Genomic DNA, 26,018 nt, shown 5'->3' with positions numbered 1-26,018 from the left:
TGCGGGTGACGCTGGATTTGTCGTCCGATGATGTCCCATATGTGGTCGATTGGACAGATATCGGTGATCCAACAGACCAGGGCAACATGTCGAAACTCTGTAGAACATGTCGGGTTACAACAGCGTTATGTGAGTAAGTGTTATCCTGTTGGAAAACACCCCCTGGATCGCTGATCATGAATGGAAGCACAACAGGCAGAATCAGCAGACCGACGTACAGATTTGCAGTCAGGGTACGTGGGAAGACCACGAGAGTGCTTCTTCTGTTACATGAAATCGCACTCCAAGTCATAACCCCAGGGGTAGGTCGGTTGCAGGCTCTCAACTGGCCTCCTTCTGGCCCCGAGGCAGAACCAGCTTTCATCAGAAAACACACCAAACCGTCACCCTACACTCCAATGAGCTCTCGCTTGACACCACTGAAGTCGCAAATGACGATGGTTTGGCGTCATTGGAATCCACGCTGGACGCCTGGCCTGGTGCTGTCGTTAAAGTAACAGAATGCAACTGTTCGTTGTGTCACTCCAGCCTCAACTGTTACACAAACTGCTGCTGCAGATACAATGGGCCAGAGCCATGTGCCGATCATGAAGGTCTTCCTTCTCGGGAGTGCCTCGTGGCCATTCGGAGCCCAGTCTTCTTGTTACTGTACATTCCTGTGAGAGCCGTGGTAAAAGCTGCTGTTTTGAAGAGCGCGCCACAGCGTGTAGTGTGAAGCAGTCGCACTCCGTTTCTGGCGGTGGCGCCGCTGTGGCAATCGCAGCTTTGGTGTCTCCCTCTGGGAAAGGTTGCCTGTTCACGTGCATTTAAGGGGCGCATGAGCTCGCCAGTGGGTCAGTCTGCCTCAGTCTCTCGTTCCCAGCTTGCCAGTCTGTCTCTCGTCCGCATTTGTTAGGCAGTTGCTGTCTGTCTGTCGTTCGGATCAACCTTTAAAGCCGGAAAAATGAGAGTCTTTCCACTCCGCCAGTAACAGACCTCAGTGAGTGGTCGCCCGGTCGGCGCTTAGTTCCTGCATCTGAGTCTGCGGGTTAGGCCGCCAGTCTGCTCGAGTTTGCTCAGGCAATGGTCATTGTCGGTTGGATCGATCGGTTGGTCGGTCGCGCACTGAGACACAAGATGACTTGTCCGTCTTAAGCGTCGGCGCATGTGAGGTCGCCAAGTGAGTCCAGTGGGCCGCGGCGTATAGTGAGGGATAGTGACTTCGCGGTCGACACGAGAGCTACAGGAGTCAACCCACGACATCAGTCTGGCCGGTGCGAGCCGCTACGCCGTGAGACGGGAGATCGGCGCGCCTTCCTGCGTCTGTTGAAGCGGCTGGCAGCGGACGGTTCGGGAGAGCGATTTGGGGGTGCTGCGCCAGGTCTTCTCGAGAAATCGCAGTTTATTAGAAGTGGTTGGTGATACGTTGTCTGATTTACTCTTGTTAAATTCAACTTGTTTTCTTGGTGAGGGCGCCAGCCGTTTTGCTTTGGGGTCTTCCCACCATTCTTCTCCGTTTGCCCACCCGCGGGAAGGTGGTTTTTTATAAATTGGGTGGTCAGTTTTTGCCTTGTGGAGTAGGGGCGGGTTAGAGCAACCTGCGGTTCAGGTTGTTAGGTAATCTCCCTATCAATCTACCGTACGTTAGTAGCTACCTCTGTCATGTTTGTCGGATTTGGTGTGTTAACGAATTTATTGCTTGGAGTGTAACGGCCTAATACCTGAAATATGTTTTGATCTTTGGAAACTCTGATATTATTGCCTATGATCTTGAAAGGCGGTATCTGTGTACTGTAGAGCATCTTCAGTATTGTTTGGCCAACCTCGTAGAATTTTATATAAGATTGCATTTCATGGGCTCTTATTTAAATGATCATTTTACTATATAAAGTTGCCACCCTTTCACAGTAAGACTTTTCTTAGAAATTAAAATAAAAAATTGTTAGTGTTTTGTACCATTTCCATCCCTCCTACGGAGGGGGGGGGGGGGGGAAGTTTGTGTGCTTGTGTAAATTGTTAAACTGTTAGTTTAAAGTTATCTGGTGTGTTGCAGATTTGCACCAGTGTAGTCTTTCAGAGGCTGTTGTGAGCGGTCGTTCAAATGGCTCTGAGCACTATGGGACTTAACATCTATGGTCATCAGTCCCCTAGAACTTAGAACTACTTAAACCTAACTAACCTAAGGACATCACACACGTCCATGCCCGAGGCAGGATTCGAACCTGCGACCGTAGCGGTCACGCGGTTCCAGACTGAAGCGCCTAGAACAGCACGGCCACAACGGCCGGCTGAGCGGTCGTAACTACGGCCGTGTCAAAAGGGAGCGGCAAGGTTCTCTGCCCGAAAGCTCATACAGTCAAAACTTCTTTCTTTCTGCCTCTGAATAAATTGTAACTTTGATATTCAGAGGGTGCTTTCCGATTATAATTTTAAATCTGTTTCTTTTAAAAAATGCTTTTAGGCACTATTAAAGTGAATAAAATTACCATTTGTTAAAAGGACTTTGGTTATGATTTCATCAGTTACTCCCTGGCAATTACTTCCATGCTTACATAGTGTGATTAAATGTGTTAATGTTCTTGATGAATCGCTAGTAAATAAATAAATTCTTAAGATTATTCTTTGAAAATAAATCACGTTTCACTGTGGCCACCGCTGTCAGCAATCATGTACAATAACTACATTCCTGCCAAGTCCTTTTGCAATATCGCAGAAGGAACATCCAGCGTCTCGTAGCTCTATTATACGACTTCGTTCAGACTCAGTGAGGTGTTGATAATGGCGTCTTTGTGAACCTTAAAGACATTCTTGACTAACACCAACTCACGACGTGGAATCTCAAAGATAACTAACGCTCACGGCCATTACAGCGTGTATTTAAATCAAACCTGATTTGCATCCTCATCGTGGCGCTACTTGCACGACTCTAACGCGAAATTTGAATGGATATCATCTTTCAGATGCAGAAACACGTCTAGCAACTTTCATTTATCTCGCATAACTCCATCTTGTGATTTTTTCCTTCAGTGTAGGATCTGTCTTCCAGTGGACTATAAACTATTAGCAAATCACATGTGTGTAGTTTATTGGGATTCATCCTTTTGGATTTAATTACCAATCAAGGATAACCAGCCGGCCGCTGTGGTCCAGCGGTTCTAGGCGCTTCAGTCCGGAACCGCGCTGGTGCTACGGTCGCAGGTTCGAATCCTACCTCGGGCATGGATGTGTGTGATGTCCTTAGGTTAGTTAGGCTTGGTTAGTTCTAAGTCTAGGGGACTGATGACCTCAGATGTTAAGTCCCATAATGCTTAGAGCCACGGTTTTGCGCTACGGTCACACAGCGGCCATCATAATTTATTCTTTCTTTATATCTATATTGTTGTGAGCCAGTCGGAACTTTTAACATAAAGTATAGCTGCTATCAGTTATTAACAAATATTACAAATCTAAAGGCACAGCTCTTTGCAGTGGGGCGACGGGCGAAGAGAATAGTAAATACAAGAGAACACTGGAACAGATTTCCCATCGACGTCAGCTCATCACTTCTTGTAGAAGTGTGCGACAAACTGGTGTTCAACAGTCCGTGATAAAAAGAAAAAAAACAATTACTGCAATTTTCGTTTTATTTTCTTTAGGCATGATGAATTTCAGTAACCGTCATCTTCAGATTTGCCATAGAAGGAGCACTTGCTTAAGTCCAACAGCTCGAAACTGGAGATTTACAACGTTACGTAATACGCATGAGCTGAACGGAGACGGAGCAGCCACTCCGCGTCACTAAATTGAACCGCTACAGGGCTGAATTGTGAGCGCGGCCCGCTCCGGACAGAGGGAAAGTGGTGGCTACCCCAGTCAGGTACCCGCCGCAGCTGGCCTGGACGCAATATCCACTGCGCCCTGTCCAGCTGGCAATATTGCCTCTGCGACCACGACTCCGCTAAAAGTCCCAGCTGTTGAGCAGTCATCGGTAAATACCATGTCTGTTCATGCGTATGCAGCGAAAGGGAAACGTATACAGGGGGGATAGCTGCCAGCATTTCAGTAATAATGGTGGCTGCAAACGAGAATTTCTCGAACTCTCATAAAGAGTTTCGTTGCGGTAAGCAGCGCGCGTTATTAAGAGCTTCATGTGAGAGCGGAGTGCATAAGGAAGCAAAGGAGACTGGGGTTAACGTACCGTCGATATTGAGGTCATTAGAGACGGAGCACAAGCTCGGATAGTGTCAGGGATGGGGAAGGAGTCGGCCGTGCCCTTACAAAGGAACCATCCCGGCATCTGCCTGGAGCTACTTAGAGAAATCACGGGAAACTTTAATCTGGATGGCTAGACCGTCATCCTCCAGAATGCGAGTCCTGTGTGCTACCCACTGCGACAGCGGAGAGCGTCAGCACAGTATTACAAGGGGCGTTCAACAAGAAATGCAACACTTTTTTTTTCTGAAAGCAGGTTACCTTTATTCAGGGTTCCAGTACATGATATTATTCCCCATTCTTTTGGCTACAAAACCCGATTTTTCAACATAATCTTCTTTCATAGTGACGGCCTTATGCCACCTTACTGAGAGGGCCTCTGTGTTCACACGGCACCACTCTACTAGTCGACGTCGGAGCCAACGTCTTGCTGCATCTGTAACCTCCCCATCATCTACGTACTGCCTCTCGCAGAGTCCATTCTCCATTGGACCAATCCGATACAAGTCGGAAGCTGAGAGATCCATGCTACAGAGTGGATGAGGAAGAACAATCCAATGAAGTTTTGCGAGCACCTCTCGACAAAGAAACTGTCACAACAGCCTCGTAACGTGCACGCAGTTTTACGCATATGGTCCTACGTCGTTCTTTATGGTCTTCTTTTAGGCGGCGAGGTACCCTGCGCGTACACGTGTTTGACTACCTCCGTTGGTGGACGACTGTGTCAGCACTACCAACATAGACGTCTAGTTGTACTGCGAGGTGTTTGTGATCCGTCGATCACCTCGAATGAGGGTGCATGCACGTTCCAGTATTGCAGCCGTCGCGGGTGTGTGCGGTCAGTCGGCATGCGTGAGATCAGATAGGTTTGAGCTACCTTGTTCCTATGATAGGCGCTCAACGACACACCGTGCTTTTGTTCACTGCCACGTCTCCGTAGGCATACTGCAAGCGTTCAAAAATATCTGCGGTGCTCTGATTTTCCACCAAAAGAAACTCAACGACCGCTCTCTGCTTGGAATGCACTTCCGTTACATGTCGTTTTAGACGTAGCTCATTGTGTGGAAGGATCTGCCGGTATTTACCGTTACCCAGGGGACGCCCGACTGTACGTGTACAGTCATCTGGGAGGCTCCTTCCGTTACAGACGCCATTTTCAAGGCTACGTATAGCGCCGCCACTACCGGAATCAATAGTGGCTGAAGCGGGAATGTTTCACGATGTTCCACCTCAAATTCAGCATTTTTTCAACCGAAATTAGCCGAGAAAAAAAATGTGTTCCATTACTTACTGAACGCCCCTCGTACAAGCCATGTGCTGAACGCACGGGACTAAAAAAATATTGCATTTCTTATTTCGCAATTCTCACATTCACGACTATGCTTATCGTTCGCAAGTTGTCGTCTGTCGCTGAACGAATTCGTGCATCGTGATGAGCGTATAGTATACGTTACGGATACCACTCGGTAATCGCTGCCGTGCGCTACATTATGTGACCCAAAGTTCCTTAGTACTCAAATACACGCGCTATGTTGTTATGTAATACTTCCAAGTTCAAGCACAATAAGCCAATATCAGATATGTTCTCCGTGAGAATGAGATGTCGTAGGACCCAAGGCTTGCATGTAGGGGGCTCAATGTTTGGCAGATTTCACAGAAGCCACTTGCCCACTTTTAACGCCGATAATGTAAGAAGGAAACGCCAGAAAGCACTAAACCCCAGTATCGGTCTGGCGGACGTTACCGATTAACTAACAGGGGCGACCTAGTTTTAAAACGTGCTCTAAGAACTAATCACTGGACGTTCTTGTCATCTATTGGAGATGACACCAGTTTTAGTAATATTTTGCAGCATATAGTTTGATCCAACATACGAAAAAACTAAACCAACTAGTCACACATACCCAGCACGGATTCAGAAAATATCGCCATTGTCAAATACAATGGTCTCCTCATTCGCGAGTAGTAATGATTGCTATCGATAGGGGACCTCAAGTTGATTTCATATTTCTAGATTACCAGATGGCTTTTGGACACCGTTCATCACAAGCGGCTTCCAATCGGATTACATGCCTTTGGAGAAATGTCTCAACTATGTGATTGGATTTGTGATTTCCTGTCAGCTCGTACTAATTGAAAGGAACTATTCTAGTGAAACAGAAATTATGTCTCTGGTTCCTCAAGGAACCGTTATAGGCCCTTTACTCTTCTTAATCTGTATAAACGATTTAGGAGACAATCTGAGCAGCCCTCTTACACTGTTTGCAGATAATCCTAACGTTTACCGTCTAGTAAAGTCATCAGCAGATCAAAACGAGCTGAAAAGTGATACAGATAAGATAGCTGCATAGTGCGAAAAGTGGCAATGGAACCTAAACAATAAAAAGTGTGAAATTCATTAAACTTCAGGTACACGATAAATCTCACAGACTTAAAGGTTCTCGATACCTAGAGACTGAATTTACGAAAAACTATCACGTGGGAAATGTTGGGGGACAGTTGATCCAAGGACTGCGTTTTATTTGCAGAACACTTAGGAGGTGCAACAGGTTTACTAAAGAGAATGTGTACACCACGGTTGTCCGACCTTTTCTGGAGTACTGCTGCGCGGTATGGCCAGTTTCTTTGGCAGCTGTACTCGTTTTCAGATATCTTCGTCCCATGAGACATGGCGGCAATAACACACCATGAGGTGATGTACTTTATGAAAAATATTTCCTCTTAGTCCGTTGAAGTAGGTTGTAACTATTTGTAAAAACACAGAATAATAAATTTTTTCCTTGTATTCTATGTATTTCTTGCTGTTTCACTATTACAATAAGTCTGTTTTATTTTCCTTGATATTAGATTACGTATGTCTGTTTTATTTTCCTTGACATTAGATGACGTACGCTGTGAATGAGAAAGTCGTCATTACTAAACGATTAAAAAAAGATAAAAATGTTATTATTTCTTCTTGACTGTTATGTATCTATAACGATGTCAAGTAAAATAACGTTCACAGGAATTCAAGTTACACACTTTTTGTAGCAGACTCATTTGAAGGTGAAAGTGATTGTTTGCATGAATCCAAAATTCATCCTGTTCCTGATATCACATTCTTACACTTTTGAACACTTGGACCGTGAAGCACGACAGGAACAGGCTAATTTCAGCCTCACTTCTTGTTACCGCAGGCATAAATTGCTACGTAGGCAATTGCTGAAAGGACTGAAAACAGTAAAACATTCTTTTTGTAGATGTTAAATTGGGTAATCGTAGCGGAAATCGTGAGAATAAGTGTTGTGATGAAGTTTACAGTATTTACTCCTTTCTTTTGTTACCGTCCATTGTACCTCGAATGCGAGATCATGACCCTGTTCGACAAGAATGAGTTGTAGAGGGGGGAGGGGTTGAGGGGGTAAATAATCTGACCTTGAACTTGTTGCAGGCTTATTGGTTTGAGCGATTCAACAAAAAAATGAAGAAAAAAATAGAAAGATCGATCCTTGTGTTGCAACAAACTTCTTTCCTACGATTTTGCAACGCTGTTTCCACTAGGCAAGTATTAGTTGTTAAGCAAGAATATGTTGCAAAAGGAGCTATGTTACGTACTTCCCAATGTTCAAACGGTTTACGTACGCCCACATGCAGTTTGTTTCAACCATTCATTTTCGATACATCGCCTTCTTGACATACCGACAAGGCGTGGCATTTCCCTCTGAAAATTGTGTATTCATTAAGATGTCTCAGTGACACTGGTTGTTCCAATTACAAGTAAATATCATAGACACATAAAAACACACGAACACACACACGTAAATGAACAACTCGCTACGAGCGCACAAGTGTTATCGAACGCATGGCTTAACCAGTGCTGGGGAAAGTGAACATGCGTTACACGTATTACCACTTGATGGACATAAATACTGTATGTTTGAAATACAAATGTTGGTAAAAGCTTTTCCTAGATATAAGAGCTGCTGATATCGTGCAAATCGGACAAACTGAGTGATAGAGATATTGCAAATTAAGTGGAAATGTACCTACTTGGACAAGATGTTAATCACTGAAAACGTTTTAAAATTATCTGTACGGTTTTCGGAAATAATATTACATTGTTAAGTGTTTCATATTTATTTATTCGTTATTACAGAAATGTGAGATCTTACATTCGACTACATTCAGGAACTGCAACTAAAATATGCTATGGGAAGTAATTGTGAATTAATTATGATTTTCGAGTACGAGTTGGGTAATCTACTCTCTAGTTTATTAAGAATAACGTAGTTTAAATTATTTAATCAAATGATCTTTCGGTCAGAATTACTAGAATGCGACTTCCAGTCATACAAAACTTCAGATTTGCCGTTCAACTGATAAGTATATTTCAACTACTACCTACGAAAAATATTTAAAAAACCTAAAACACTAAATGCACATTAAAGAAGAAGTATATTCAGATTGAGAACTAAGGAGGAGAAATGGAAATATCTCAATGAGCCATTACTGTTATGCCACGTCGAATATTTGTACTACAATACATCTACGTGAAACTAAAACTACTTAAAGCCGACAAATAAACAGGGACATTTCAGTTCATCATTGCTACAACGCCACGCTGTATCTCTGCGCAAAAATACAGTTGCTAATTACTTTGCTTACTTGAAACGTCAAAACTACTTAAAACTAGTCAATAAAAACTTAGCAATTTGTCTATTGTGTGAAATACTGAACTGAACGTTCACTTTCTAAGAGATCAAACGAGAAGAATTTTCGGTATCTAATTCAGTGAGAGATTTGACTTCGGACATTCTGACAGGTCCCAGAAATAACTGGAAAACCGTAATTCCTCTGCTGTATGTGCCTAACTGTTGCCTGTGTTAGCCGTCAACATGGTGAAGATCATTTACAACAATGGGTGAAATGTTGCACTATTACACAGCATGTAGCGAACATTCCGGAAAATCATCTTGTGTTCGCTTGTGGTTGTAATTACTGTGAGAGTACGATTGATGTACTAACGTTAGCTGAAAGCTTTCAAAAGTGAACGAGTGACGTTAGCAGAAAACTACACACGTCATATTTTAATTCGTTGTAGTGCCTAAATATATTTTATTTTGATGATACTTTGTGCACTCGGTCAACATGGAAACGTACCGACCACCTTTCTATAATAGGTTCTTTTAAAAAAAATATTGACTTTTTATTTTTCAATCGACTCCAAGGGAGCTCATATATAGGAGCAGACTAGTTTTGGCACTTGTTGGTTGCTGGTAAATTAATCAGACGAACATTCCTCAAAGAAATTACTACTCTCAATACGCAGCGAAAATAAATAGTGACGTACTGATATGCCACAATTATATTTCTTCATTTTTCTAAACAATTCTATATAATGCTTTCTTAAAATGTGATTACTTATTCTCCATTTTAAATTACCATATGCACCATTAACATATCAATGAGTTTACTGAACAGCAGTTAGTTGTGATTTAAAAAACGATACTTCCAAGTTAGCACACACAGTTTTCTTCAGCCCTGTCATCCCAGCTACTATATTGTGCGAGGTTAATAAAAAAAAATGTATTTACATATTCCTTAAATCTGTCCCATGGCACGAAAGCCCCAACCGTCACCATTACAGAGCCATCACCACGCGTGTGAGATAGTGCTTTGTAGGAAATGTTAACGAGGGCGTAAGGCGTGCATAGGGTTCGTTAGACGTGCAGAGAGCCCAAATCACGTGAGCGTTTGCACTTGCCTGATATGGAGAGCTCCTCTGGCGCCACTGTGGGAGCAGAAACAAAACAGATTAATAACACCCAGCCTCTCACTTCACAAGCACAATGCGCTTTGTCGGCACTGCAAAGCGCATCGACAGCTCACAGTACAGGAAACAGGAGTCACAGGGTTAGCAACAAACAGACGGTATCTGCCCGATTTTGTAGAGGCTCTACACTCACTTATTTGTAGTCATTCAACATGAATTAACAATTACAACATGAAAGATCCATGCACCTTAATTCATGTTACCAACCCTCTCTTCCTGTTCCAGCTAACAAAATAAAGCGAACTTAGCAAAACACAGAGTACAAACAAATGAAAATTACAAATGTATCAAGGAATATATTAATAAGATATCGATGAACTTTGCATTCATTGGGATGATTTTATGTTTCGACAGAGTACATAAAATGACAAAAATAATAACTGCACTTAATGTAAGAAATCTTTGTGTTATACATTTTAATGGTTCAGCACTGTAGGTGGAATCCCTCGAATCGATCAAATAATATGGCAAGATTTTAACGTGCCACTGGCGATCATTAATAACTAGTAGGGCACATGATCAAATTTTAAAGCCTTTTATGAAATTAGCGTATGTATATGCGTTTACTACGAAGTAATAAGACTGCAAGTGTTGTACGACACTTTAAACAGATCTCTGGTCTTACAGATACTTTTATCTACGTAGCACGACATGGTATACGATAGATTGTTGGTCAGCCTTTTTTGGATAGCGATCAACTAATTTGACTATTGGAGCACGACTCTAGGTTTAATGAGAAACTTCAAAAAATGGTTCAAATGGCTCTGAGCACTATGGGACTTAACTACTGTGGTCATCAGTCCCCTAGAACTAAGAACTACTTAAACCTAACTAACCTAAGGACATCACACACATCCATGCCCGAGGCAGGATTCGAACCTGCGACCGTAGCAGTCGCGCGGTTCCGGACTGCGCGCCTAGAACCGCTAGACCACCGCGGCCGGCTGAGAAACTTCAGTCTACCAATTCTTCTCTCCAGTTATTTACTATCTTCACAGCCGTGCTCCTAATTTCGAATTGGCTAGCACCAACAGTAGAAAGGATATTACAGAGAATGGACTTAAAGTTTATACGAAGAACGGCCTTCCCAAAGTCAAAGTCTGTGTACTGAGTATCTTGGCCGGCCGGGATGGGCGAGCGGTTCTAGGCGCTACAATCTGGAACCGCGCGACTGCTACGGTCGCAGGTTCGAATCCTGCCTCGGGCATGGATGTGTGTGATATCCTTAGGTTAGTTAGGTTTAAGTAGTTCTAAGGTCTAGGGAACTGATGACCTCAAAAGTTAAGTCCCATAGTGCTCAGAGCCATTTGAACCATTTGAACTGAGTATCTTGATCTATTGCGGAATGTTCACTGAAATTATTCACGGTTCATATGAGTCGTGAGCCAGTCGAGCATTAATTGAACTACTTGAATAGGCGCTGAGGCTTGAATCTACCAACGTGATAAGTTTCATTCTGTAACCAATATCTAGGCTGTAATGGTGTCCCGCCTCAACGTCGAGAACAGTTGAGCAGTCCACCGCTGCAGCCGAAGAAGTCCGGACTGTGACAGTTGTTCAATCAGTGTGGTGGGCGTATCCATTTTCTCTACGGCGATGAAAGACGGTATACTGAGAACAGGTGTTTTTACTCTGTTTCTGCCCTTACTTGAAACCTATACGTCATCGTGTGTATCGTATTTACACGTGCAAGGTCGAAATCTTTCTAATGCTTCGTTTGAGGTAGTCGTTACTGTAATAAACTGCTAATAGTTGGGAGACTATAACGTACCGTACGAGCAGCAATCTAGATAGGTTAATAAAAAGGTAATGTTCGTTTGTATAAAATAGCAGAGTTCTTCACCAGTTGTTTTGAAATTTTCCCACAACGTTGCATTACAGTACGTGCGCATTTTATATGCCTATTTTTAAATATATGTAAGATACACATAAATACATCTCGACTACATGCTGAATAGCAATCTATCATTTTCATAATATATCGTTACTCCAGCCTGCATTTTCCGTTGTTTGATATAAATACATATGTAATAGAAGAAAGGGAAACGTTATTACCAAAAATCTCGAAACTTTCGAACGATTTATTGTAAATTTTTACACAATACGCTAATGAATATTCAGACAGCCTTAAGATATATATTTTAATGTATATAGTATGTAAATACACTACTGGCCACTAAAATTGCTACACCAAGAAGAAATGCAGATGATAAACGGGTATTCATTGGACAAATATAATATACTAGAACTGACATGTGATTACATTTTCACGCAATTTGGGTGCATAGATCCTGAGAAATCAGTACCCAGAACAACCACCTCTAGCCGTAATAACGGCCTTGATACGCCTAGGCATTGAGTCTAACAGAGCTTGGATGGCGTGTACAGGTACAACTGCCCATGCAGCTTCAACACGATACCACAGTTCATCAAGAGTAGTGACTGGCGTATTGTGACAAGCCAGTTGATCGGCCACCAGTCGAACATTTTCTGTATCCAGAAAGGCCCGTACTGGACCTGCAACATGCGGTCGTGCATTATCCTGCTGAAATGTTGGGTCAGTGCCGTCAGTGCGAACAAGAGGTGACCGAGACGTGTAACCAATGGCACCCCATACCATCACGCCGGGTAATACGGCAGTATGGCGATGACGAATACACACTTCCATTGTGCGTTCACCGCGATGTCGCCAAACACGGATGCGACCATCACGATGCTGTAAACAGAACCTGGATTCATCCGAAAAAATGACGTTTTGCCATTCGTGCACCCAGGTTCGTCGTTGAGTACACCGTCGCAGGCGCTGCTGTCTGTGATGCAGCGTGAAGGGTAACCGCAGCCATGGTCTCCGAGCTGATAGTCCATGCTGCTGCAATCTTCGTCGAACTGTTCGTGCAGATGGTTGTTGTCTTGCAAACGTCCCCATCTGTTGACTCAGGGCTCGAGACGTGGCTGCACGATCCGTTGCAGCCATGCGGATAAGATGCCTGTCATCTCGACTGCTAGTGATACGAGGTCGTTGGGATCCATCACGGCGTTCCGTATTACCCTCATGAACCATATTCTGCTAACAGTAATTGGATCTCGACCAACGCTCGCAGGAATGTCGCGATACGATAAACCGCAATCGCGATAGGCTACAATCCGACCTTTATCAAAGTCGGAAACGTGATTGTACGCATTTCTCCTCCTTACATGAGGCATCACAACAACGTTTACCAGGCAACACCAGTCAACTGCTCTTTGTGTATGAGAAATCTGTTGGAAACTTTCCTCATGTCACCCCGTTGTAGGTGTCGCCACCGGCGCCAACCTTGTGTGAATGCTCTGAAAAGTTAATCATTTGCATATCACAGCATCTTCTTCCTGTCGGTCAAATTTCGCGTCTGTAGCACGTCATATTCGTGGTGTAGCAATTTTAATGGCCAGTAGCGTATATAATAGCGAGACGTTGTTAGCAAACAGGAATATTGTACCTATGGCTTATGATTAGAGTACTACTACAGAGCCTGTATCTGTACTAACAATAAACAAAGCCCAATGTCAGAGAGTGGGGAGAAGATAAGACGGAAGGAGGGGTGGAAGAAAATGAAGATGGAAAGCAAAAAAGAGGAGATAGAGGGGGCAGGAGGAGATGGAGAGAGAGAGAGAGAGAGAGAGAGAGAGAGAGAGAGAGAGAGAGTGGGAGAAGAAGATGGAAATAGAAAGGGGGTGGACGTTATGGATACAGAGAGGGGGGAGGAGTACGAGGAAGAGGAAGAGATGGACAGCGGAAGGGGGAGAGGGGAGAAGGAGATTAAGAAGTTATTCCAATTCCAGTACATGTTGGAAACGCGTGCTTTCTCTTTCTTTTCCATTTAACCACACTGGGCCACAGCAGCGCGTGGCTGCGAACAGCTAGTTATAAAATTGCCTCAGGCTGCAAGGATGGTTTTACAATCTCTTTGACACATGATCGATTTCGTGACTGGCAGCCAAATTTGCAGAGGCACCTCAAGTATACATTTAATCGATGTTAGGTATTGTTTTTCCAGATCACAGCTGTCATCAGCGAATGGCAAACGTGCAAGCCCATGTGTCCAGAACACCACATAGAACGACACCTCGCTGGTGGGAAACAGACCGGGTACACAATGAAAACGGCGTACGAGTCGTTCTGGGCTGTATGCATTCTTACAGGGCTGTTCCAGCAGTAAATACTGCTGTCATAGCCAGCAGTTGTCGATTATTAACGCGGAAATTTACGCCCCTCGACGAAAGTGTGCTTGGGGTTAGGGGTTACGCAGCTGTCGACAAACGTCACGCGTCAGACCTGAAATCTTATTCTTTCTACGGACCTGATGCTGTGTCTTCAAGGGGTTGACACGTTATTGTATATTTGGCAATACTAATGGTGGAGCTTGGCCGGATTCCCTTCTTATCGCCACCCCTCCCCGTCCGGTACCGTTTTTGTATACCCCACTTCTATTGTTAACTCATGTGGAAGTATGAGAACGTTGTCAAAATATTTACGAAGCGTGTAATTCAGGGGGGAACGTGGAAATCACCCGGTATTCACCTTGTAGGATGTGGCAAACAGCCTAAAAACCACATCCTGGCTGGCCGGCACACCGGCTCTGTCGGTAATCAAATGGTTCAAATGGCTCTGAGCACTATGGGACTTAACATCTGAGGTCATCAGTCCTCTAGAACTTAGAACTACTTAAACCTAACCAACCTAAGGACATCACACACATCCATGCCCGCAGCAGGATTCGACCTGCGACAGTAGGGGTCGCGTGGTTCCAGACTGAAGCGCCTAGAACCGCTCGGCCACAACTGCCGTCTTGTCGGTAATCCACCGAACGGATTCTATCCTGAGTCGGTACACCTGCTCTAATCCCAGGAACGGTGTGCTAACGCGCCCGGCCGTGGATGATAACTTCGATATATATTAATTTTCCGGTGTTCGAGTAAATACACCTTAAGCTATGCTGTCTTCATCGCTGTAGTAAAGTACCGTAAGTTTTTCTGTTTGTGACGCTTCTGTGACATTATTTATGTCGCAAAGCTACCTGTCTCCGAAAGTAGGTGTAAGGCCTCTCAGTACTCCTTAGGGCTGAGGGTAAAAAGAATAGTACTTGTGTGTATAAAAATCCTACGTGAAGATGGCAAATTCCCTTTACTGATTACCGGTTTCGGCTCATTACACATAGGCGTACTTTTAGGGCTTAGTCACCCTAAAATGAAAAATCGTGGTTGGCTATGCAAACTGACAACATTAATCACTAATCAAATATTATTAGACTGCCCAATTTGTCAGACATCTGCACAAACTATCGTCAGCAATGGTAGCTGCATCGCCCATGAGTAATATTCATAGCCGGACAGGGAAGTGTCTGAGTGAAAGATGTCAGCCTACTGGCTGAGGTGTAGCGTCATGGCTACAAGAAAACACTGACTCATGGGCGATACTACTACCATTGCTGTCGACTGTTTGTACACATGTGTGGAAATATGGACACAGTAACAATATTTGATTAGTGATTAACGTTGCCGAATTTACTAACCAACTATGATTTTTGATTTTAGAGCGACTTAGTTCAAAGAATACGACGATGTGTAATGATTGTCACACGCTGAAGAACACTTTAGGTAGATCTGATGATGGCTCGTCAATGAGCCGAAACCGGTAATCAGGCCGGGGAACCGCCACTTACCATCCGGCGGCAGCTCCTACTGGTGCGTCAGGCTTGCAAGTTTCTTGCAGCTCCAGCCTCGCCTGCTCACCATATTGCTGCTCACCCGCCTCTGGACCGCCTTTTTTCCCACCGTCCCCGGGCTACGTTGCCATTTGGGTTCCGTGTGCAACGTGTGCTAGAGTCGTTCAGTGTGGAGTCTGTACGACCCCAAATCCAGGGTTTTAACCGCCTGCCACCCTGGCTACTGGAGAGACCCAGAGTGATTTTAGATTTGGTGCGGTACAGGAGAAATAGCACTCCTGCTTCCGTTTTTAATCGGGTCTTTTCTGCCATTTTATCTGAGTACCACGACCATGTAGCTATTTTTACGGATGGGTCTAAGCAGGGTGACTCTGTTGGTTGCTGTGTCGTCTTTCAGGATCGTGTCCTCAAGGTCAGACTGCCTCCCGAATTTACCATCGTTGACACAGAATTATATGCCATCTTGCGGGCACTGGAGCAGATGAGACTTTCTCCCAGTGTTAGATTTCTCGTCTGTTCAGATTCTTTGAGCGCCCTTTACCCTCTCCAGCGTTTGTACCCAGCAGATAAAGGAACCCAGACTGTCCACGACGCCCTCCTCCAACTACAGGGACTGGGGAAGCAGGTGTCTTTCTGCTGGGTACCAGGGCATGCGGGAATTCTGAGGAATGAAAGGGCTGATCGAGCAGCCAAGGAGGCGTGTCGTGACCGCCCGGTCTTTCAGTGTGCTATCCCACTGCATGCCATCACCTCGCTGTTGAGGTGTAAAGTCCTGTGTCGATTGGAACATGAGTGGCTAGAAGTGACCGACAACAAGCTCCGTGTGGTCAAGCCCACAACTCAGCCCTGGCGTACTTACTTCCAGCCACGATGACGGGACGAGGTCATCCTTACTCGTCTTCGCATTGGCCACAGCCCTATGACGCATGGGTTTTTACTCCGGCGAGAGGACCCTCCGATGTGTGGTGCTTGTGGCGTGCAGATTACGGTGCACATTTTATTGGACTGCATTTTATTTGGTGACCAGCGAACTGCAGCGGATTTGCCGGCGGATCTGCAGTCTATTTTGTGCAATAATGAAACGAATGTGGTTCGGGTTTTAAAGTTCTCTGAATTGTTCCACATTTTTAACAAGATTTTGGGGAGATATTTTTAATGTGTCAACGGGGTGGCTGGCTCACCCGAATTTTTTCGTAAGTGGTCAGCCAGCCTCATTTCGCTGTGCTGTTCTTTTAGCTCTTTTGTGTTTTGTTTTCCGTCTGTTTTAATTTCTTGATTAGCTATCTTGCCTCCACATTGGTTTTAATGCATGGGAGAGTGCCTGTGCGATAGTCATTGTGTGGTCGTTTCGTGTGCATGCGTGTACGACTGTGTTCGTTCTTATCCACATTCGTTCGTTTTCATCGATGCCAGGGCACTGATAACCTCGCCATTGGGCGCCCATAAGTTCCCAAACCACACACACACACACACACACACACACACACACACACACACACACACACACACACAATAAAGAAAATTTCCCTTCATGACGCAGGATTTTTATCCACATATGTTTTAAATCAAGAGATCGCATGTTTCCCCTTGTCAATGTGAAAGAGTAAGATAAAAAGAATAGGCCGATGCTCCTTCCTATGCTACATGTACAACGCCCGAAGACGGTGAATCAGTCTTCCGAAACCGGAAATGTGTAGTAACGGACTCTGTGGCTGAAGCAAATTTTATTTGTTGTAAATAACCGGTTATGTTCTACTTGTCCTACTTCGAGACAGGAAATAAGGCATATGGAGAAAGGAAAGCGCAAATAGAAGCTGTGAGCAGTGTGGTAAGTCGTGTTTGCATGGCACACTTGGTGGGGCGCTGTATGAGAAAGACACAGGTCTTTGATAGTGGTCCAGTTGGGCTTAACGTTGAAAGCTGGAACTACTCTCAGACAGAATAGTGTGTTAAACATTTGGAAAGAATGGGCACGTTAAAGAAAGAATAACAAGAACACTATAAACAAATACATGTTTGACTGTGTCGTTCGGAACTTTGTGAGGCAGTCGTGTGGCGACACTGCAGCCAGTATGCAGCGAGTGAGGTTTAACTTTAGCACTGCAGCTGCTTTCGATCGCCGCGGCGCTGCTAAACTTGTGAACTCGCAACAGGGCCGCGACGCGCTGCCAGATGGCTGGCGGGCATCTATCGGAGAACTGTCACCCCGCCCACAGCCCACAGCCGACGGCCGACAGAAGTAGGTCGCGCCGCGCCGAGGTCTCCCCAGGTGCTGCAACGGGCTGCGATCGTGGGCGCCGCTTCCGTGTCCCCCGTACTGTGGGCTGCAAGATCTGTTCCTCATCGATACCAGTTGCGTCTAATTAGTTCTATGAAACATACGTAGAGGAGGGATAGTAAATGTTGTGTTATTCATAAGTATGTCTGGGATTTCAGAAGACGACTGCGCGAAAACTGAAAGACATACAGAAAAGTGACACGTATTAGTGGGTTGAGCATCTCTATAAATCTCACAAAGTACACTACTGACCATTAAAATTGCTACACCAAGAGTAAATGGAGATGATAAACGGGTATTCATTGGACAAATATATTTTACTAGAAGTGACATGTGATTACATTTTGACGCAATTTGGGTGCACAGATCCTGAGAAATCAGTACCCAGAACAACCACCTCTCGCACGCATAAAGTGGTAAGTTTCTGCTGCGTTCCCACGTTTTTACGTGGAATTACGATATTCTCGATCGTCACACTGGCTGCAGCATTGAGTAACTCCCTCCATGTGAAATTTTTTGAAAACTGTGCAGTCGACGGTTGTGAACGAAGATCCGGGGGCTCTCGTATTCTGGCCGCTGTCTGTTGCTGATAGGCGCACGTTAGCTGCTCTTTGGACAAATATAATAAGTGTTGCGATTGTGGTAGTATGTTCCATATTCTGAGCAGCTCGCTACTTACTTGTTCTGCCATGCAACTTGTATTGTATAATTGGTTATAATACTTTTGTTTGTTTCGTTAACTTTGAATTCGCTAGCTGCCCACATGACGAAATCTTGTTGCGTTTTCTCCATGCAGTCTTCCATACAATATGGTCCCCCCACCCCCTGTGTTAGCGTCATTGTCTGTAGCGTCAGCTGAGTCTTTATAGAAACTTGCTCTCTGTCAATTTGTGTGTGAATTGTGTAAATTCAGACGAGCAAATGAAAACTGGTGTACCCAGTCTTAAGATCCTACAACATTTCAGTGGCCAGGCAACCCACAAATAACAAATGTAACCTGCTGAGTATGTAAGTTATTCTCACCGTGATAGTGTATCCATTTTGCACAGTGGCCAAACATACCGTCTTTATCACATCGCCGATCACGAACCTTGAAAATCATGCGCTGACCTTAGAATGTTCCTCCATAGATGGCGATCTTGTGCACTTTGGATCCAGTTCTCATCGACACCCAACTTCTGAACCTTCTTCTGCAATTCATCCCGCCATTGCTTCCTGGGCCTTCCAATTGAACGGGTTTCATCAGTTTTTGGCACAAGCATCCCTTCAGCTCGGCACGTTTCTGTCCTCTTGGCAGTGCCCCCTGGCGGTCTTAATATCCACGCTTTCATATTTCGCACAACGTTCGGTTGTTTAATTACGTCGTAAAGTTCCTGATTCTTTCTACGTCTCCATGTCTTTTCTTCGCGGATTGGTCCAAAGATCTTTCTCATTATTTTCCGTTCGATAATGAGCAGGTTCACTTCATCTTTTTTTATGTGCTTGACGTTTCTGTCTCCTATAACAGTACTGATACTATCACTGCATTATAGGCTTTAAGTTCGTCTTAACTGACAAATTTTTGTATGACATTATCTGTTTCAGACTGAAATAAGTTTTACATCCATTGACATCATATTGATTAATTTCTGGTTTTAGTTTATTATGCCTGTTGAACAAGGCGCCGAGGTATTTAAAATTTGCCACTCTGGTTATATTCCATATTTCAACCTGTAATGTGGCACGGCATGCCATGACATGGCAGTGGTGCGCCAAACAAAACGATCGGTTATTTATAGTTCAAAGAAGGTAATGAGCGTTGTACTCTCTCATTTAGTACGACAATAAATATGTTTATTAAGCAGTGATACTTCGATCGCCCCTAGGTCTGTACCTTTGTTTTGCTAACGGCCTTGCGCTGTTCAGATATAGCAGACAGCAACATTTTATATCAAGGTTTTTGTCACAACTCATGACAAATACGTACTGCGCGATTGAGTCAGATCTACAACCACAAAGACGAGGAAAACATTTCAACCTAGCTAATTTGTTGCACTGTGATGTAATTTGTTGGCCAATTTTATTTAATAGGTAAATGGAAGGTGGAGGAGGAAGAAGGAAAGGAAAGGGAAGGTGTTAGTGATGTCAGCTTCAGCTGCATCGGGACATTACAGGGAAGCATATTATTAATCGGGACACAGTGTTAATCGCAATTGCGCAGACTTTTTCAGTACGCCTCACGGCCGACCCACATTCCCACCGAGCGGCACCTATCCACAGACCCTGTCTCCTTCCTCCATGCTGCTGCTCTGAGATTTCCACAGGAGGTCGGACGTACTTGTGCATCCGCCCTGAAGATGTCCAAGAACAGACACCAAGCATTCATATAACTGATTCGCCTAGATGGGCAGTGGATCCATCTTCTTCAGTGCGGATGCACGAGTACGCCCGACCTTCTGCAGGAATCCCAGACTAGGGAGCATGCCCGAAAGAACAGACACTACGCATTTATATGACTCTATTTTATCGAATAAATTTCGTTTACTTCACAGATTTTTGTGCCATCAGACTATCGGTGTCGGCAGATAATGACCATCTTCAGATCTGCAACAAAATATGGGAAAAAAATCACAAATGCAACTAGCAGATTGTCTACAGCTTAAAACAATAAAATAGACCGTGATGAGAAGTATTCCTGACGTACATGTGAATTTTTAGGCTTGAAATATGCTCTTGGTTTTATCACATTTTTTCTTGGAACGGCATGACGCAGGGTACGAGGGGTCCTCTGGCGGTCACGTTCCTCTAACCACTTCTCGCCCATGCGGCGTTCTGGCGTTAGCGCCAATAGAGGGCGCTGATTATGTGCGGCAGTCGGTTTTCATTCATTGGGCTTCTTTAGCTATATGTTTTGTAATTTTTATATTATTCAGCGTATTCGGAAAGCTGTTTATTATTTATGTCATTATCTATAATACCACCACTTCAGCGTATGTCAATTACTGTCTCTTAACTTTTTCCTTTTTAACAATCTAACTATTGTCGTGTTCTATTTCATTGCTTTTTATTGCTGTAATGCTTTCTATTACTATAATGTTCTTTCCCCTCCACCGTCTTCCACTCCTTTTCTCGCGTCCGCCCTGCTCCTCCCCCTTTTTCTGTGTACTCTCCATCCATCGGCTCTCCCCCCCTTTTTGCTTTCCCAACCCTTTTTGCCCCTCATACGTCCAGGTTCTCCACCCCCCCCCCCCCCCCCCCATCTGCTTAAGGCTGTGGTGTATTATTTTCGTCTCTAATCTCTGGTGCAGTGTTTAAGTGTTCAGTGTTGTGTGCCCCCTTTTTAAAGTGATGCGAACAGAACCCACACTGTCGCCGTGTTTTTTAATTGTTGCCTTTGTACATACTGTGTGTCTTCATTAGCACCGTCACCCCCGTGTTTTTTCTATTTTAACTTCCGCAACTTCCCGCCATTTTACTGTTTTTAACAAAGTCACCGTTTTATCGCTTTTACATATTATTTGTCATCTTCCCATTATGCTTTTTAACTCATCTATTGGCTGTCGAGCGGGGTATTAAGCTGCTGTCAGCCCGACCCTCCTTCCTCTGGGGGGGGGAATCGAAATTCAATAAATGAAAAAGAAATATTACTATAATGCCACTTTATAAGTAAATTGTCCGCCCCCGGTAGCTGAGTGGTCAGCGCGACATAATGTCAATCCTAAGGACCCGGGTTCGATTCCCGGCTGGGTCGGAGATTTTCTCCACTGAGGGACTGAGTGTTGTGTTGCTCGGTGTTGTGTTGTCCTAATCACCATAATTTCATTCACATCAACGCGCAAGTCGCCGAAGTGGAGTCAAATCGAAAGACTTGCACCCATCGAACGGTCTACCCGACGGGAGGCCCAAGTCACATGACATTTCTTTATTTAGTTATAAGTAAATTAAAGATTTTAATCATTGTATCCCCATTTATTTTACATCGTACAATTGTAGTTGAAGAATATTTGTACGCCTACAGTAACGACATCTGGCGAACCTACAAAACAAACATTTTCTCGTTATTGTATGGCAGTTTGTTTTGAACAGTAGTGCTGCTGACAAGATGACCCTTGTTTATACTATTATTTATGTATGTTTGACGATGCTGGCGCTGATTTTGTGTTTAGCATTAGACGATGCCACTATGACTTCAGTATATTAGGACATGTTTTTATTAAACAGGTATGCCACATCATATTTAAAACGCGCAAATGCACATGTATGTCAGTAATCGTTTTCATCATGATCTATTTTATTATTTTAAGCTATAGATAATCTGCGAGTTGTATTTGTGTTTTTTCCCATATTTTGCTGCAGATCTGAAGATAGTTCTTATAGATCGAAACCGGTAGTCTGATGACATAAAAATTTGTGAGCACAGTCGTGAAGCAAAGGAAATTTATTCTATTTTCGGGTCACTGTTCAATTCGCGACCATATCGCAGCTTGTGAATCTATGCTATTGTTTAAGCATGCGCATGTATTTACAAACAGCAGAGTACGCTGGTACGGTGTTTGTGAACGATTTTTGTAATGCAAATGGTGCTACTGCTTATAAAGAATACCGTAGAAGATTTTCTAACTGCAGGGTACCTGAGTGAAGGATGTTACCCGTGTTTTCACTGAACTACGTGCGATTAGTGAAGTGCCCAGCAGTCATATCTCATCTGAGAATACAGATAAACGTAGTGTGGATGAAGTAGAAGTACTTCAATTGGCAGAACGTAGTCTCAAAAGACACAGCGGTACCGCTGTTTTATTTCCAGTATTATCGCTGTCAGAGCGCTCCCCTCTGCCTTGACATCAGAGGCAGCCGCAGTCTCCGCGCTGACAGTCCGTGGAGCTCCAGAGTAATTTTCCTTGTGGATACTCTTCTTGCTACGAACAAGTCCATTTTTTGACTCGAGGGTGATGATGCGGCTGTGCGATCCCGCTCGGCAGCATGTTTTCCCTATCACGAACTAGTTGCGCGAGGGCGTTGAGATCCAGTACGTCATCTAAAACGGCTCTCGGGAACCCATCGATTCCATATTCGCATTACATTCGTGAGAACCCGAACAACGCGAGCAGCACCGTCGCGCAGTGATGGACCACATTCTCGATAGGCGGCGATCGTGCCGTTATTGAATTCCATCACGTGCAGGTAGACATACTACTTTCTGAGACGTACCGCGATCTTCTCACAAACACTCAACACTGAAATGCCATTTCTCCAAGGAGAGATCGCGCAGCGAGCTTCTCATTCACTACACACTGAGGCGACAAAAGTCATGGGATAGAAATATGCACATATACGGATGGCGGCAATAACGCGTACACAAGGCATAAAATAGCGTTGAAATGGCAGAGCTGTCATTTGTACTCAGGTAATTCATGTGAAAAGATTTCCGAAGTGATTATGGCCGCACGCCGGGAAATAAACGACTTTGAACGCGGAATGGTACACTACTGGCCATTAAAATTGCTACACCACGAAAATGACATGCTACAGACGCGAAATTCAACCGACTGGAAGAAGATGCTGTGACATGCAAATGATTAGCTTCTCAGAGCATGCACACAAGGTACCACCGGTGGCGACACCTACAACGTGCTGACGTGAGGAAAGTTTCCAACCGATTTCTCATACAAAAACAACAGTTGATCGGCGTTGCCTGGTGAAACGTTGTTGTGATGCCTCGTGTAAGGAGGAGAAACGCGTACCATCACGCTTCCGACTTTGATAAAGGTCGGATTGAAGCCTATAGCGATTGCAGTTCGTATCGCGACATTGCTGCTCGCGTTGGTCGAGATCCAATGACTGTTACCAGAATATGGAATCAGTGGGTTCAGGAGGTAATACGGAACGCCGAGCTGGATCCCAACGGCCTCGTATCACTAGCAGTCGAGATGACAGGCATCTTATCCGCATGGCTGTAACGAGTCGGGCAGCCACGTCTCGATCCCTGAGTCAACAGATGGGGACGTTTGCAAGTCAACAACCATCTGCACGAACAGGTCGACGACGTTTGCAGCAGCATGGATGCACGAATAGCAAAACGTCATTTTTTCGGATGAATCCAGGTGATGTTTACAGCATCATGATGGTCACATCCGTGTTTGGCGACATCGTGGTGAACGCACATTGGAAGCGTGTATTCATCGTCGCCATACCCGGCGTGATGGTATGGGGTGCCATTGGTTACACGTGTCGGTCACCTCTTGTTCTCACTGACGGCACTTTGAACAGTGGACGTTACATTTCGGATGTGTTACGACCCGTGGCTCTACCCTTCATTCGATCTCTGCGAAACCCTACATTTCAGCAGGATAACGCACGACCACATGTTGCAGGTCCTGTACGGGCCTTTCTGGATACAGGAAATTTTCGACTGCTGCCCTGGCCAACACATTCTCCACATCTCTCACCGGTCTAAGCGACAAGCTGCACTATGCAAGAAAACTAAGATTCACTTCTCAGAAACCCTGTAATTGTCTCCCATTCCAACTTACTTCTCAAAATTTGACTCCAAGGTGCAAAAGCGTGGCGCTCTGCGACGTCACTCTCGGGCCCAGCAGCGATTCACGCAGCAAGGTGCCGTCAGGTGCGAAAGAAAAGCCACAGCTCAGAAGTTTATGCGAGTCTTAAGTTGGATTAATGCACACAAATTCTGCCCAACGCCAGCGTGGACTCGTAACACGCAGGGAAGGTCGTCACACCCTCTCTTACCCACATTTCACCCCTTTTGCCGCCTCTGCGGTGGAAGTCAGAACCGCGATACTTAGCGGGCCGAGAGAAAAATTTCAGACGGCCGGCGTCTCATATGCCCTTGGGGCTTTGATTGCCACACATTGTGCCGCCGAAAACCATAGTTTGCAGTGCGATGAACAACATTACGACGTTCTTGACAACGATCGACAATGCTGCTACACCCTGGGCGTTTCAGCCCTTTTCTGAAGACATCGTGGAGTTGCAACCTCTTTGAACTTGATCTAACGATTTTGGACCGTAATACGATCACAGCACTTTGCTCTGTATACAAGGTGGAACCAAGTATACAAGGTGGAACCAATAGGAATTTGAACGTGATCTGAAGCAGCAAAGGCCTTTCATGCTTTTTCACTGATTCTGATTCCTCTGTGACGTGCTCACAAAAGAAGGATGGAAGGGGTGGGGGAGGGGGTGAGGGTACACTGCGTTGACAGGTTCGTGAATAAAACAGCAGCCCTAGTTTGGCAACACCCTCGTTGAGACCCACGCGCCTCTGTCGAGCACTTTAAAAATGTACTATCGGAAACTTGGACATACATTTGGTCTCGCAGCTGCTCTAACGCCGGAGGTTAGGCAATCCCTAATACACCCCTAAGCTGAATTTGCCTACCTTCAGGTGTAACAGCAGCCGTGAGGCTACATTGATGTTTAAGTTTCCGAGAGGTGTATTTTTAAAGTACTCCACATTGGTGCGTGGGTCCCACCGAAGGTATTGCCGAACTAGGCAGTCTTAGATGGATTCTTTTACGTTTTATTCATGCACATGATAATGTAGCCTCCCCACCCCTTCTTGGTCATGCCACAAAAAATGGCTCTGAGCACTATGGGACTTAACTTCTGAGTTCATCAGTCCCCTAGAACTTAGATCTACTTAAACCTAACCTAACCTAAGGACATCACACACATCCATGCCCGAGGCAGGATTCGAACCTGCGACCGTAGCGGCCGCGCGGTTCCAGACTGTAGCGCCTAGAACGGCTCGGCCACCCAGGCCGACGGTCATGCCACAGGAGGGCGTGAAGCAGAAGTACTGAAAAAACATAAAACCTCTTTGCTGCTCTAGATCACGTTCAGGTTTCATCGAATGGTTTTGAAAAGCTCCTAGAACAAAAATAGCGGACGCATTACACACCAAAACGGTCAGATCACTTTCAATGGAGTTGCAGCCCCACAATGTCTTTGGACGTAGGGTTGAAAAGCGCAGGAAGTAGCAGGAATGTGAACGGTAACGTCGTCCTGTGGCTCTTCGTATTGGAAACTATCGTTTCCGGGGGTAAAATGTGTGGGA

At 44.7% G+C, this 26,018-nt stretch overlaps 1 protein-coding gene across 6 annotated transcripts in view; it reads right to left on the bottom strand.

Moving 5' to 3' along the window:
- The window catches only part of LOC126457029 (Ig-like and fibronectin type-III domain-containing protein 1), a 1,179,953-nt gene that overhangs the window by 147,191 nt on the left and 1,006,744 nt on the right, over positions 1-26,018 (bottom strand). For 5 of the 6 annotated variants that reach the window (XM_050093007.1, XM_050093006.1, XM_050093011.1 and 2 more), the window contains one exon: positions 9,914-9,940. The exons of the other annotated variant lie outside the window; for it this stretch is intronic. In XM_050093007.1, coding sequence (XP_049948964.1) covers positions 9,914-9,940 — 27 coding nt within the window. The remainder of the gene's footprint in view (positions 1-9,913; positions 9,941-26,018) is intronic. 6 annotated transcript variants of the gene reach the window in all.

The sequence above is a fragment of the Schistocerca serialis genome, chromosome 2, assembly GCF_023864345.2.
Source record: "Schistocerca serialis cubense isolate TAMUIC-IGC-003099 chromosome 2, iqSchSeri2.2, whole genome shotgun sequence".
NCBI lineage: Eukaryota > Metazoa > Arthropoda > Insecta > Orthoptera > Acrididae > Schistocerca > Schistocerca serialis.
This window is presented reverse-complemented; position numbering and strand designations above follow the sequence as displayed.